Raw genomic sequence first — 16,402 nt, 5'->3', positions numbered from 1 at the left:
TATCTTAGGCTGAAATGTGTTTGTCGTCGCTGTAAACAAACACAATCAGCTGATCTCCTCTTGAAGCTGCTGTGTTCTGTCCAGTCAGCGTTTTGTCCACTGGTTCCCGACCTCTGGGTCATGAGGTCATGATGTGATTAATGGGAGAGGAAAATAAAACCTGATCCTGGACCTTTTTCTTTGACATGTTTATAATCATTTTTCTTTTTGAGCCTAAATAAGTTATTCATATGAAACCATGTGAGACATTTAGAGGGAGAAGGTCTGAAGGATCCAAGGGATCTGAGGTTCCTTCTCAATGCTGACCGACTAATATCACCATGTAGTACTAATATATATATAGTACTAATATATATATATATATTAGTGAATATATATTACACTTTAGAGCAGGCACATGCACAGATAGACCCCTAGTGGTGCTCAAGACCTAGACCTTTTGCCCTGGATGAGAAAAGTGCCCTTCTGCTCGAGCCCAATTTTTTCTTCATTCACCAATATTTAAGAATAAAAATTACTCTCTGTCTTCAATTCCCTCAAATGTGTTTTGATATCTGACGGGGCATTTATTTGAGTTCTTGTGAGAATCCCCCCCCCCCCCCCCCCCCCCTCGTGCTCCGCTGCCCCCCAAAATGTCTTTGCACGTGCCTGCTTTAGAGAAAGAGGGGGAGAGAGAGAGAGAGAAAGAGAGAGAGAGAGAGAGAGAGGTAGAGAGAGAGAGACGGAGAGAGAGAGAGACAGAGAGAGAGAGAGAGAGAGAGAGAGAGAGAGCAAGAGAGAGGGAGGGAGGTAGAGAGAGAGAGAGGAACAGACTCAGTGATCAAACCCTCTCTCAGAGTCGCTGCTGTTCTTCAAACTCTGGATGTTGGACCCTCACAGACAGACCGAGGACACTGAGACAGACCGAGGACACTGAGACAGACCGAGGACACTGAGACAGACCGAGGACACTGAGACAGACCGAGGACGCTGAGACAGACCGAGGACACTGAGACAGACCGAGGACACTGAGTGACGCAGGCTGCCGGTGGATGTGAGTCTGTCTCCGGGCTCAGGTGGATCTGTGGCGGGTCTCGGTGTGGATGGGATTACACCGGTTGTTCCGTGTGTCCTGTCGGTGCTGCGGCTGGAGGAGGAACTATGCGGCAGCGGAGCTCCCCGGTGCTGTCCCCGGTGCTGTCCCCGGTGCTGTCCCCGGTCCTGTCCCCGGTCCTCCCGGTGCTCCCGGTGCGGCTCCTGCTGCTGCCGCTGCTGCTCGTCGGGCTCTGCAGCGGCACAAGTTTCCCAAGTAACATCCACATAGGTGAGTGAGCTGCATGTCCACACTCATACATGTACATTCATATTCATATTCATATTCATATTCATATTCATATTCATATGCATGTACATATACAGAAGCTGGAACACCCGCTCTTAGTCTTAGTGAGTGTCTTTCACATTTGAAACTCATAGTTTGTACAAAATATTTATATATTTTTTGTTTTTGTTTATATACACAGATTGATTGTCCAATATTTCTGTACTCTGATATATTTGGATTTCTTCATATAATATATTGACTACCAGTTATTTTTCATACCTCAGTTCTTATCACCAGTAACAGCGATGAATCATACGACTGGTTTCTATAATAATCTAGATAATGGCAGAATATTCCTGTTGTGATTTGCACTTTGTGGATATATTCCCTCTGGGTTGGATTAACGCCTGTAGCAGGGATTTCCTCTGTGAGTTACAGTTTATCACTATTCATATATTCATGAAGTGACTTTCACTGTCACATGTGTCTCACTCTTCAATGTTCTCACGACACAAGAGGAGAAGATTCCAGATGAAGATGTGAGTTCAGGTGAAAGTACACAGATATCTACAGGAGAGGAGTCAGCACCACGGACAGAGACTGTAGATCTGCTCTGATTCATACATGAGAGTGTGTGTGTGTGTGAGAATGTGTGTGTGTGTGTGTAAGTGAGAGTGTGTGTGTGTGTGTGTGTGTGTGTGTGTGTGTGTGTGTACAGCTATTCCTTTGTCAACTGTTACTACCTGGGCTACACATGAATAACATGATTTACATTTTGACTCGTTTATACGTTTTATTCTCAGGATTTATTTTCACATAAAAATTAAACTAATGATAATTTTCTCTATTATCTGATCAATGAAATGTTACATGTTCGATTCCCACAGCTTCTCTGAGTCTGAGGTGATTCACTGTCATATACGACAAACAAAACCAATAAGAGAAACTGGAGCCACTGGTTTATCTTGAGTGAAACAATGGATGAGCTTCCCAGCTGCAGATTGTGGAGCTGGAGTGTTTCCTGCTCGTCGTGTTGCCCCCCCGCTCCTCTGGTGAAACCCCTGTAGTGCCTTGTGTTTCTTACGGCTCCTGTAATGTTTCCTCTGGGATGGTGCAGGATGTGGAGACTGCTGCAGCCTCTAAATAGGACTTTGAACCTTTCGTAGATATTTCTCCAGATGAGCTCAGACTCTGCTGCAGCTCCTCCTCGGCTCCACATGCAGCAACCGAACAGGAAATGAAATCCTTCCTTTACAGCAGAGACACGAGACAACACACCGGAGCGTCCGGCTGAAATGTCTCCTGCAGGACGAGCAGACGCTGAAACACTTTTAGTTCAATCAAATGTTGACTACGTTTTACCTGTAAGAGTATTTGTACTAGTTACTTTTACTAAAGTAAAGTACTTCTTCAACCACTTTCAACGTATAGAAATATTCACTTTGATAGAGAAGTCAAATTTGATCTTCTGATCTCGGTGATACTGAAGAGACGGACAGAGACGTTCAGTGTGACAATATTCTGCTGCAGTTTCCTGTCAGCTTGAAACTCACCTGCAGCGCTGCAGTCTGTGTGGATGTGTTACCTGAGTCATGAGAACGTCTGTCAGAGCTTGAACACTTCAAACAGCTGGTGAATGAAACTTATAATATTCCAATAACACCCACATATTATATAATTTGCTGTTTGCCAGGAAAATATAGAAAAACCTACTTTACTTCAAACAGCCCAACTTTTAAAAATACAGTAACATGTTTTATATAGCTGGCCAATCAGAGCAGACTGGGCTTTACAAGGGGGGGGGGGGGGCTTCTTAAAGAGACAGGAGCTAAAACCAGGTGTTTGAGACAGAGGCTGAAGAGAGGAGCTGCAGTGATGGACGTTGATGCTGGATGAGAAAAAGAAACGGTGGAACTGAAAGTATCAAAGACGTGAGATCAGAATCAACCTCTGACCTCTGACCTTGAGAGTCATCTTCTTTCTGTTCTTCTTCTGTGTTTCAGGAGGCCTTTTCCCCCCCGGCTCCCATGAGTACGAGGTGTTTCGCTTCGCGCTGGCTCAGCATCAGGACGTCCCCAAGCTGGTGCCTCAGGTGGACATGGTGGACACGGGGAGCAGCTTCGCTATGACCTACGCCTGTAAGTTCAGTGACCGATGAAATACACTAACTTTGAATATGAAGTCTCAATATGAACAAGAACCTCCAGGTGCTGGTTGGTTTGTTGAATTGGAAACAGGAAGTTGTGTTCACGTTGTGTGAATCTTCAGCTGGTGGTGAGTTCATGTTTTGGTCGTGTGGATATTTGAAGTGACGTTAGCATTCAGAGGATCCTCTTCCTGTGTGAGCGTGCTGCAGGTCAGTGTGGTTCAGGGCATCGTGGACTTCACTGAGCAGAGCTGGGATTAAGGGAGAAGAGAAGCTGTAAAGAGCCGACAGCAGCAGTAACGGCCTCGGGCTCCAGGGAACGTTCAGACTGAAGCAGCTTCAGGGAACAAAACGCTGACCTCGTTTCCTTCTGTGTGAAACCACCACAGTTACCTGCCAGCCTCATTACACCTGTGTTCAAATCTACACTCTGCTGTGAAACTGGGTTTAGGTCCAGGCCGTTGACTGGTCTCATCTGGAACTAATTCAGCTCATTAACACTTTTATCTCAATTCTCTTATTAGTAGAATATAAAACAGTAAATCTACACGTGAACAGATGATTATCAGAACAATATGAAGAGTAACCCCCGAGACGCCTGATTGGAGGAGCACATAGAACGTGTCCAGTAGGTGGCACTATGACTCAGACGCAATGAAAACACGCTTCCTTGGGAGAAAAGGGGAAATGATTGTGATTTATTTGGTTAGTCAGTCCATCCTGCTTATCCAGGTCACATTCAGATTTCATTTTTTGTTTGGTCTGATGGGGAAATTAATATAAAATAACATTCTGTGATTTCAGATGAAACAAGGTGAGACAGGATGTTGGAAAAACCGTCTCTGAGCTGCAGAAACTCCACCGTGACTCAAATGAGATGTTTAATGTGTCCGTCATAAGTCAGAGTTAATTACACTGAGACGCAGAATAATCCTTAAAAAGCTTTAATGAAGTTAAACTTCCTCCTCAGTGGAACGTTCAGTCGTGTTCGTCATCATCACCGAAACTGATTCCTGATAAAAGAGCAGAAGAGTCCGATCAGCTGCTCGGAGACGAGTCTGTTCCTTCAGAGACATTTGTTTTGATAGGGAGGGAGAGGTGGGGGGGGGGGGTAGAGAGAGAGAGAGAGAGTATTTATCAGCCGTTCCACTTTTCTTACGTCTTCACTGAGATTAATCTCATTTGGAACATTCCATGCATCCGATGTTTCATTTTCCTTCTTTTAACGTTTCCTCTTTATATTTTTAAAACCCCACAAACATGAAGTGAATGTTTTTATGCAGATTCACTGACAGCGCGGTTGTTTACCTGGTTTTCGTTATAGTTCATAAGACCCAGTTTACTCAGAGACGTTTCTTCCATTTTGTAAAAACCAGATAACGTTTCAGTCTTGAGAGGTCAGCTGGTCGTACATGGCTCAAGCGGACAGTGGTGCTTCACATGTTCTGCTCAGCTCCAGGTTGATAGTTGAGTGTTACGACTGTGAATGTTCTCATGCTCCATCGCTGCAGCTCCTCGTTCCAGCCGCTCAGAAGACAAAGACAGATTCTGAAACATCAGGAGTATTTATTAAACAACAACGATAAGACCACGTGCAGGGGGCGTGGCCAACGAGCTGCTCAGTGTGTCAATGAGGTCACATGATGAGGAAACAGATCTGATCTTCAGTGCTCTCTGGCTTTACCTCAGACGTTGAACTTTTGAACTTTGGAACTTTTACAGTCACAGGAAACATGAATATGAAGCTGAAGGAAAGAAACTTCACACGTCTCCTGTGAATGAGACATTTTGAATTTGAACATTTTGTTAGAGTTTGAATCTTTACATCTCTTCCCACATTCAAATCTGTCTTTGTGTGAATTTTAAATAGAAAGTGAGAGAGAGAGCGCTGCTGCAGACCACCGGGGGAGAGGGGGGGGGGGGGGGGGGGGTGTTGTCGCTGCAATAATAAACACAATCCTATTGTGAAGGAACGCAAATGGAGTCGGGCGCTTTGGCAAAACGACACGATGTCGCATTCACGCCAGAGAATCAGACTGAAACGAATGGAGGCGACTGAAAGGAAGAGAGAGAGAGAGAGAGAGAGAGAGAGAGAGAGAGAGAGGGTGAGAGAGCATCTCCCTCTAATAGAGCATGTAAGAGGGATTTGAATGGAGCTCTAACCTGAGTCACCTCATGTTAACACAAAGTCAGGCTCTGCTGACAGCTTCACACACACAGACACACACCACACACACACACCACACACACACACACACCACACATACACACATCACAAATCAGGTTTTATCATTTGATTCATTTAGGAAACTTTGCCGTTGACAGGAAGGAGCCAGTTCAGAGAAGGAAACGAAGCAGACAAGACAAAAGAAACTACGTCTGTGATAAAAACACAGAAGTGATGAAACATGAGATATCTATATGTGTGTGATATCAGGAGATGGTAGAGTCGTAACAGACAGTCAGAGACATAGAGGTGACAAAACCTGCTCTGGAGGTTTTAAAGAAAGTTGCTCATCTCTCTGTCTGGACGTTGTGACCCAGACTGTTGTCGTCCGTTCTGACACAAACCAGATGGAAGGACAGATTGTTTCCAGACCCACATCCCTCTGGTTGAGGTCTTTTCACCTGGACTGCGTCACCGCTCTGGAAAGACGTGAATGAACCTGTCCTCCTCAGACGTCTTCATTTCCTGTGTTTTCTGTGGACGAGCTCGTGTGTAGAAAATAGAACGTGTTCTTTGAGAGACTGAAAGAGAACGAAGTGAGAACCTAGCACAAGCAGCCGAGGATTAAAAATGAAGACGGGTGAGATTTGTAAAACTACATCTACATCTTCATCACAGTGTGACGCTGAGCTGCAGCTGCACGAGAGGCAGCGAAGATTTAAAGAGCTGAAGACGAGGGGAGGGGGGGGAGGAGGAGGAGGAGGGAGGGGGAATTAAATGGTGTTTCTCCTCTGTCTCACTGCCAGGACTTCCCTTATCAGGAGGGGACAGACTGAGGCGACAGCAGGAATGGACACGACCCCCCCGCTCCCTGTAGTTTGTGTTATTTATTGTTTATTGGTGTAGAAAATAAAAAATAAAGTGTTGGAGAGATTGCTGCGGGAGAAAGAGAAGAGAGAGAGGGAGGGGGGGGAGCTGGTGGGTTCCTGGTGACATTTCGCCCTTGAGGACTCACTTGTAGTTTCACGCTCAGTTGAACGCCTGAAATGTGAATTGAGGATAAAGTGCAGCCTTTAAAAAAATGTTGGCCTGGAAAGACGTTTATCTTCAGAAACATAATTTACTGAATAATGAGAAGGAGGACGAGTCGGGGATTATTGGCAATTAATAATCCTAATCTCTCCGTTTCATGTCGGACAAACAGGAGCAAGATCAGATAAACGAAAAGAGAGGAAGAGACGGCAGCTGACATGTTGGTTTGTGACCTGTGAACGACTTAAACCAAGGATGACACGTGTGTGTGTGTGTGTGTGTCTGTGTGTGTGTGTGTGTGTGTGTGTGTGTGGCTCTGATGACGGTTGATGAAAAGAGAGGGAAACCATGGTTCAGTTTGATCCAGACCCAGAACTCCTCTTCTGGGTCTGGACCTCTTCTGCTCTGAGGAACCGTTCACACCTGATGTTCAGGTCCAGACTGAACTGAAGAGTCTGAAGCTCTGAACCCAACCAGGTGTGAACGAGTCCTCAGTCAGGTGATTAGTGTGTGACGCTGAGGATTCAGCCCGTGACCTGGTCATGGTGCTGGTCACGCCCCGTGGTCGACTGAGGACTCTGCTTCGCTCGGTCTTCTTCTCCTGCTGTCAAATAAATGCTGGGTGGGTTGTGCGGCTGATTTGTCGACTCTGGAGTGAATTGTGTGTAAATCTCTGTGGACGAGTGGAGTGTAAATGTAGACATGGAGGCAAAAGAGACAACGTTCAGACAGATGGGATTTATATCTGCAACTGATGGGGAAGCTTCTGTGTGTGTGTGTGTGTGTGTGTGTGTGTGTGTGTGTCTGTGTGCTTGTGTGTCAGAGCTGCAATTCTCAGCAGGAGATTATTGCGAGGCTGCCTGGGAGGCAGCAGTTGCCTCAATGACTTTAAACACCATGTGAATGTGTGCTGCAGATTGGTGTGTGTGAGTGTCTGCGTGTGTGTGTCTGAATGTGTGTGTGTGTGTGTGTGTGTGAACGGTGCATCACCCTGAGGAAAGCAGCCATTTAATCTATTATTCAGCATCTCTACTAAACACATTAATTAGAGCCTCAGGTTCAGACTCGCTGCCACTCGACTCTCTGGAGCTGGGATCTGTGCACCTGGAAAGGAATCCTCTCTGAGTCGTTGAGGGAGATTCTGTGTTAGTTGTTTTTCTGTGGACGTGTTGATGAGGTTTCTAACACGTGACGTGAAACAGGAAGAACACAAACATCTCAGGATGAAGAAGAGGAGCCGGACACGTAGAAGATGAAGACGTCCACTTGGAAACACGAAGAGATTCCAGATCTTCTGGTGATGAGGGCCGACGCTGGTCTGGATGAGCTGTAAACAACAACACTGATCTTTACACAGCAGAGTTTAAACGACAGGTCCCGCCTCCTGCTGCTCTACAGGCTCCGCCCCTGCTGCTCTACAGGCTCCACCCCTCACCTGGATGTTCCCACATGTTCCTGTTTGAACGAGTCGGACCCGACAACCTGCTGCCGCTTCACAGGACAAAGCCTGGACACCATTTGACATCACACTTCATAAAGAGAGATGGTCCATAACAAGGTCATCAAGACGACCCAGATAAAGAAATGTCTGAGGAACCAGAGGCTCCGCCCTCTTCACTGTATCGTCTGTGACCTCTGACCTGTGGCTGTCAGCGATCACAGGCTACAGGCTGAATCTTCAGCATCCGTCACTTCACATGAAACAAACAGCGAGCACAAGCGTCACTGTCGAGCGTGAGAGGCCGGAGCTGCAGCTCATTCTGTTTCTGACGGACGTCATTCTGAGGAAGTGTTGGCAAAGTGACGGGAACGCTGAGCGACAGAGGGAAACGCTGACCTGATCATCGGAGGCGTGTCTCCACCGCAAAGAGCCACAGGTCCTCGTGGGCGAAGGAGATGGAGGATTATTAGACGTCCTGGTGATTACCCGCTGATACCCTGAATCCCTCCTGTCCTCTGCTCTGTTCCCAAAGCTCAGACAGACGTGTGCTGTGGAGCGGACAGATGGACGGATGTGGTCTCAGCTGTGGGCCCCGTGGCGCCTGTCCTTGTCTCTGGGCTGTGTTTAAATAAAGCTCTGTCTAAAAGCCTCAGGTGGGGGGAGCAGAGGAGGAGGACCAGAGGAGGCTGAGTGGGGACGAGACAAGGTCACCACACATCAGTGATGAGTCTTTACTGATTCACAATGATCCATTAGAGGCTGGTCACAGAGAAGGTTTGATTCAAAATGCATTGATCGTCTTTATTTAAATGTTTAAGAAGAAAAACGAGACCAGATCAGTCGGAGCAGAGCGACAGTGTAGATCAGTGTGAGGACGAGAAGGAGCTGCTGATCTGGAGCTTTTCCATAAATCACAAGATGCACATGGAGATCTTAGGGGTAGAAGGTCAAAGGTCAAGGTCATTCAGGTCTTGTGGATGTCTTAGGAGAGAAGTAATTCACACCTGGAGAGAGAATGTGTTGTGATATCAAGGCTCCTCCCATTCTGAGGTAGCAGTCACACACCCTCTCAACCAATCCTGAGTCAGGGTCAGCTGTCAATCATGTCGTTTCTATATCATCAAAACACTAAACGTGAATCATGTTTGATGAAGCTGCAGTTGATTTGTATATATGTATAAATTTAGCTTTAATTAGTCAAATCAATTATTTTGTATGAACAGTATTTTATCTTCTCTACACAGGCCAGTCCTCAGGTTTACAGGGGTTTACCAGCTCCACCAGTGACGAGTTTAAACTGGACTGAGAGCAGCTCACTGGTCACAGACGGACGTCGGTTCATGTGTTAATAACTTCATCCGGAGTCGTTCTCTGATCTCGACCTGAACACAAATAACCACAAAGAGTCTTGAGCTCAAAGCGTCTGTCGTCTCTGATTGGGCCTGACGTCCCAGTGGGACAGCAGCGCTAATGCTAGGAGACAGATACCTCGTTAGCATGATGGCGTCTGCCAGAGGGCTAATGTCTATTGTTAGCATGATAGCATGGCCCCAGAGGGAGCGGTTATTTCCAGTGCCAGCCGGCTCAGGGGAATGGGCTTGTTGTTAGCATGCTAGTGTTAGCCACAGGGAGCTGCAGTGCAACGAGGACACTGAGATAAACATGTGGCTCATCTCATTGAGATTCATCCACTGTCCTGAACAGACCGTTTGATTTAGTTTATTTTATATTTGACTTCTTCATCTAATATCATTATTTGTATGTGACGGCTGTTTAAAGTCAAATCATCAAGTTCCAATTAGGTAAAAATTCTTCAACATCCTGGTCTTTTCTCTGTTCGATGACTCATCCACTCAGGGGCGTGTCCTCATTCTGTGTCCAATCAGGAAGCTTTCCGGAATCATCAACTCCGTCCCTGTGACTATTTATTCTGACAGTGAGCGACCGGCCTCACCGTCTCCTTCATCGTTAAAGTCCTGGACAACAGAGAGCAGTCATCATGACCTCATGTTGAGCTGCTGGTACAGGCCACGAGCCCCAGGGGGCGCTGACACATCCACAGCCACTCGCTGCTGTAAACTATCGATTAACATCCACCAGAGTTTCCTCCACAGCTTCATGTTTGTAGCAGAACCATGTAGATATGAAGCCTGACGTCTGTTTCACTCTGAGACTGAACTGTGGATCCGACCCAACGTATCCCAGGATGCATTGCTTTACTAACGATTGTGTTTTAACAGAGTAACGGAGGAATGTTTGAGAATCAGACATCCACTCAACCAATCAGCTGATGTTACACAAATATGTCCAAGTTCAACTCTGTTGTGAGGCAACAGCAATATGACAGCTCAGGTGTCATCTGCTAACATGGAGGGGGCGGGGTTATGACCTGTGCTGCACCACGCCTCCAGGGGGCGATCAAGACACTTCACTTCACTTTGGGAGTTTCTTTCCGTCTTCTGTTGTGTCCCGGGTGGTGCCATCTACACAGCGGACATGTTTTTATTCAATCAAAATCCCTGTTTGCTCAAAGGAGCATCAAATCAGACAGTGATTTACAGGAGGATCGGGGGTGCCTCAGCAGCGAGTGTTATTTTGTCTTAAGACTTAATCCCGACTGTGAAGGAGCTCTGCACGGAGAGTCACTTGATTAAAGTCATTGTGTGTTCAGGGTTTACCGTGTTGAAGCCTTTGTGAGGAGCAGGGAGTCGACCCCATCAGCCCCACAGCAGCAGGACGTCTGTCCTCCACCTACGTGAGACGACTTCACCACGCTGAGGTTTCACCTTCTGTTGCTTTCAGAGGAAAAAGTAATGACAGAAAATCAGATACTGGACGTGAACTTGATTTGACTCCTGGTTTGTTTGGTGACCTGGAGTTCAGAGCAGATAAAAAACAAGTGGAGCTTGAAACAAGACAGAGGACATCAGTGAAAACAGACGGAGGAAGGACAGAAGGTGGAAGACGAGCTGGAGGATGGAGGGATGAACGCTGAAAGAGAGAGGGACAGGGAGGAGAAAAACTACACAAATAGAGATTTCACTGCTGTTCCTCTCCCGAAGGACGTCTGGTTTGGAGGAAGGAATCGAACTCGCGGGTCACTGGAAGATGCTGATGACAGTGAACAGCCATTTCTCACGAAGAAGAAACAAAACACGACTCATGATTTATAAAATGTTGCTTTGAGTTACTAACTAATACAAACTTAAGAGAACATGTCAGTAAAGAACAAGTCAATTGACCCATTCGACGGCATGACAGCTTCAAATAGTAGAGCTAAGTTATTTGATGATATAAAGAGGTGATGATTGACAGCTGACACTGACTCAGGATTGGTCGAGAACGTGTATGGGCGGGACCTCAATAAGTAATAACCATAAGATGGAGACGTGTCATCGTCTTTATTTACATTTCGTGGTTTAACGAACTTCTATCTGGCCCATGTGACTTGTAGAAGCTGAGCAGATGATTTCCAGCAGATTTCTTCTTTTTTCTTTTGTCATTTGGTGTTTGAAGCCAAATTTGTCAAACATTTCCTGGTTTCAGAATCTTACTAAAGGACTTTTCTCCAATTTACTTTATTGATATAAAAATCTTTTGGGTTTGGACAAAACAAGACGTTAGAGAACTTTTGCTCTGGCGACCTGTCCGTGCTCTAGATCAGATGATTCATTGAGAACATGTTGTAAAGATGAATCTTCTGTTGTAATAACCTTCTCTCTTCCTCCCTCTGTTTCTCCACCTGTCCCAGTCTGCTCCCAGTTCTCCAAGGGCGTGTACGCCATCATGGGTCTGTACGACCGGAAGACGGTCAACATGCTGATGTCGTTCTGCGGCTCCCTGCACGTCTGCTTCGTCACGCCCTCTTTCCCAGTTCAGACCAACAACCAGTTCGTCCTGCAGCTGCGTCCTCAGCTGCAGGAACCTCTCATGGCTCTGCTGGAGCAGCTGGACTGGAGCAGGTTCGTCTACATGTACAGCTCCGACTCAGGTGAGGACACTCATATGTTCATGGTGTTTGTCAGGAAGGTCTCAGACCCAGGTCTCCGTCTCCTGCTGCCTGTCAATCAAACACGTTCACCCTGTGAGTCTCTCAGTCGGCTGCAGCCGGGATCTGAGGTCGGGCGTTTGTTTGACAGTCGGTGGCTGACGTGGTCTGAGCTGAGGCTTCTTACATCTGCCCAGGAAGCCTCGTGTGTATCTGGAGTGATAATACGTCTCATGTTACTGATCCTCAACATCTGTGGAGGAGATGTTTGCTGTTGGTCGGAGGCGGAGGAGGTTTCCAGAAACCAGGAGCTTAACACGTAGAAACGGTCTCAGAGATAAGAGAAGAGAAGGTGATGCTACATGTGCTTTGATTTTATACAAAACAACTTTCACAAAATGTTCGGAGACGGAATCATTTTGTCTGAGTTGAGGATGTGAAGGAAGATATATAATTTAAACACTAGAACTAGTTCAATACTTGTGTTTTATCCAATTTAATAAATAAACAAGTTCTCAGATGGCAAATCCTGAAGGTCTTTTGATCTTAACCCTCAGGAACGACCCAGCAGCTGTCTCTGTAACAATCTCCTTAGCCGGTCACCTCAGGATAAATGATAACTTTTGGATCAGGTAATAAGTTTCTTTGGCAGACGACATTTGTGACTGGAGGAGAAATTGAAGAGATTGTGCTAATGGATAATAAAACAGCAACCAGCTGATAAACACTGAGCTGAAACTCCAGATCTGAGATCAGTCCAGGGAACAAGCAGGAAGCTGGAGAGAGTCGAGGAGGTGAAGAGAGGGAGAGAGTCGAGGAGGTGAAGAGAGGGAGAGAGTCAAGGAGGTGAAGAGAGGGAGAGAGTCGAGGAGGTGAAGAGAGGAATCACAAACAGGAAGAACATTTACTTTATTTCAGTTTCTGCATCTTCTCCATCATCTTGTTTTTTAGCCTTTTTGCTCTGTTTGTTATTTCTTCTCTTTCATATCTGTCACCTTGTCCGCTTCCTCACTACTCACTCCTCCTCCTCTCCTCCTCTCCTCCTTTCCACCTCTCCTCCTCTCCTCCTCACCTCCTCCTCTCCTCCTCTCCTCCTCTCCTCCTTTCCTCCTCTCCTCATTTCCTCCTCTCCTCGTCTCCTCAGTGGTGAGGCTCGGATTTCTGTCTGGTTGTTGCCGACTCCCCAAAGCCTTTGATAGTGTGTGTGTGTGTGTGTGTGTGAGTGTGTGTGTGTGTGTGTGTGTGTGTGTGTGTGTGTGTATTGTCACTGCTAACAGATGACAATTTATTACATAACAAACTTACAAGTCTGCTCTGCCCTTTATTATTCAACAAACACACACAAACACACACTCAGATAAAGAAGTTATCGATGCTGACTCATCCCATAATCATCGCTCTGTCTCGTTGCCATGGACACAGCCTCCACAGACTCCGCCTCCTCCTGCTCATAGCTATAAGAGCTGTGTGGTTATTTGGATGTCTTGTGATTTTGAGTATATATAAAGTGTAGAACTGTGTGTGCGGTGAAGCATCTTCCTTAAACTGTCCAGAGAACCGGGGGCGCTCTCACTTCTCTATGTTCTACACAAGTGCCGCTGAGCAAGGCGTTTATCGAGGTCGTGGCTCAGTGAACTTTTCATTAATAGAAATAAATCAGTGGAGGACAGAGAGACGCACAGACAGCAGCTGCTGAGGAGATAAACCAGGGAGCATCAACTCGCATGAGCAGAGATCCTGTGTAATTGAACATGAAACGGATTTAGTGTGTGGTTGCTGCTGCCGCGTCGCTAGGCTAATGTCTCGCTAACACACACACAGACACACACACAGACACACACACACACACACACACACGCTGTTATCCACGCTCCAACACACTCGTTACAAGCTGTGTGACGAGCGAGACAGTTTGTCTTTCTTCTTCTCTTCTTCAGGTTCCAGAAACAGGAGGAAAGCGTCACAGTTGTTGTTTTTTTGTGTAACTCGACACCAGAGATGTTTTTATGTTTGTCTTGATTTCATCTCTTGAGTTTTTATGAGTTTGATTTGTAATAATTCGACTCGACTCAATTCAAAGTGTCTCTGAAGTGGAGTAAACAAGAAATCCTTACGAGGACGAAAACAACCGAAACAATCAGACTGATGATCCTGTGGTCCAGAAGGGACGAGCTAATTAGCTTCTGGAAAGAAAACACTGTCAACGATAAAATGGGTTTAAAGCCGAGAACGAGTCAAACACAGTTTATCAGATCCGAGGATTCAATATATCAGTGAGTCCAGAAAATCCCCATGTTTGACCAGGGGCCAGGAGGGATGCAGGTTCTGGACCATCATCAGGGATCCGGTGAGAGAGCTGCTCTCCAGAGACACTACATCTGAATTTGCAGTTTGCGAGTCTGAAAATAGAGATTATTTAAAAGTTGATCTCACTCAGGAGGTCGAGTTAATTTGGACTCAGAGAATAGTAATCAAAACAAAAGTCAGATATTTTTCTCATGATTAAAGCTCTCTAGTGAACTAGGAGCTTTTTGGAAATGGTGGGAGTGTCAATCACTGGATCCAAGGGAAGGTTTGATTTGTTTTCTCATTTAATCTCAAACCAAAGTGGTGGATTGACCAGGTGGTGGCGCAATATTCAAATGGACCATCACCAAAGTTATTGAAACTCAAAGTGAAGGGAACATACTGCAGAAGTCTGAGCACAGTGTCATGCTGTCCTGGATCGGCCCTGTGTTGGTCCTGTGCTGGTCCTGTGCTGGTCCTGAGCTGGTCCTGAGCTGCTCCAGTGCTGCTCCAGTGCTGGTCCTGAGCTGGTCCTGTGCTGGTCCTGTGCTGGTCCTGAGCTGGTCCTGAGCTGCTCCAGTGCTGCTCCAGTGCTGGTCCTGTGCTGGTCCTGTTCTGGTCCTGTACTGGTCCTGAGCTGCTCCAGTGCTGGTCCTGTGCTGGTCCTGAGCTGGTCCTGTGCTGGTCCTGAGCTGGTCCTGAGCTGGTCCTGTGCTGGTCCTGTGCTGGTCCTGAGCTGGTCCAGTGCTGGTCCTGTGCTGGTCCTCCACTGGTCCTGTGCTGGTCCTCTACTGGTCCTCTACTGGTCCTGTGCTGGTCCAGTACTGGTCCTGTGCTGGTCCTCTACTGGTCCTCTACTGGTTCTGTGCTGGTCCAGTACTGGTCCTGTGCTGGTCCTCTACTGTCCTGTGCTGGTCCTCTACTGGTAATCTACTGGTCCTGTGCTGGTCCTGAGCTGGTCCAGTGCTGGTCCTGTGTCGGTCCATCAGTCCATGTTCCTCCTCCTCCCTTCTTTCCTTTCTTTTCCTCTCCTCCTCCTTTTCTTTAGTCCTGCTCTCCTCTCCTCTCGTAGAAACGACAAACATAAAGGATGTTTATGTAAATCCGATGAGCAGATTAGTGTCTATATTTATAAAACTGGTCTCTCTCCCTCTCTCTCTTATTATCACCCCCCCCCCCCCTCTCTCCCTCTGGTGTACCTTCCTGTTTTTATCTTTCATCTCCTCTCTCTCGCTCTCGCTCTAATTGAATGTTGTACGTTATCATTAACACTTGACTTTGTGTTGCTCAGTGTGTGTGGTTGTGCGTCACTGCAGCTGTAAACAGTGTCACTGTGTGGAGGCTAATGAGCAGTTTCCCATCAGACGATCAAACAGCAGTGAAGTTCCCTGAGAGTCTCTGCTCTGCATCCAGGGAACTAATCTCTACATGGACACAAGTGTGTGGACAAGGTGTCATGAGCTGTGGAGCTTCACTGTCCTGCTCCACCTCCACGGTGCTCAGTCACTGCTCTGATGTGGATCGTTTATCTCAGATTTAAAATATGTAAACGTGCATCAGAAAACTGTTAAAGATTTTTCAATGCACCTCACATTTTAGATTTCTTAGTTTCTAAATGACACGTGATGAAAACCAGAGTTAAAAGCTGGATTCAACATCACTGAGCCGGGGGGTCCAATCCCTGAGTCCAGAACCCATCAACTTCAAAGTGGGACCAGCTTGAGTCATTTACTGGTTGAGCTGGTTTCAGACCATCAGTCAACTCCAGCTTCACAGGTTCTCTTTCTGCTTTTCATCGCTTCGGATCCAGAAGATTTATTATTACAGTTTAATTGTTCATTCATAAAAAAGATGTCTACGTGATTCCAGAGTTAATGTTGATTTGACATCGACAGTTCATCACGAGGATTCTGTCACTGCACCAACTGCTGTGAGAGAGAGAGAGAGAGAGAGAGAGAGAGAGAGAGAGAGAGAGAGAGAGAGAGAGAGAGAGAGAGAATCTTTGAAGTCTCTTTTTCTACGTGTGCCTCGCTGGTCTT

The 16,402-nt window shown here is 46.4% G+C and overlaps 1 protein-coding gene across 1 annotated transcript in view; it reads left to right on the top strand.

The window, feature by feature from the left end:
* The first annotated feature begins 978 nt into the window (after window positions 1-978).
* Window positions 979-16,402, top strand: part of LOC133970068 (glutamate receptor 1-like) — a 35,314-nt gene continuing 19,890 nt past the window's right edge. The window contains exons 1-3 of the mRNA XM_062406885.1: window positions 979-1,303; window positions 3,307-3,441; window positions 11,841-12,080. Coding sequence (XP_062262869.1) covers window positions 1,141-1,303; window positions 3,307-3,441; window positions 11,841-12,080 — 538 coding nt within the window. The 5' untranslated portion in view covers window positions 979-1,140. The remainder of the gene's footprint in view (window positions 1,304-3,306; window positions 3,442-11,840; window positions 12,081-16,402) is intronic.

The sequence above is a fragment of the Platichthys flesus genome, chromosome 15, assembly GCF_949316205.1.
Source record: "Platichthys flesus chromosome 15, fPlaFle2.1, whole genome shotgun sequence".
In the NCBI taxonomy this organism is placed as follows: Eukaryota; Metazoa; Chordata; class Actinopteri; order Pleuronectiformes; family Pleuronectidae; genus Platichthys; species Platichthys flesus.
The sequence above is the reverse complement of the archived record's forward strand: the minus strand, read 5'-3'. Positions and strand labels throughout refer to the sequence as shown.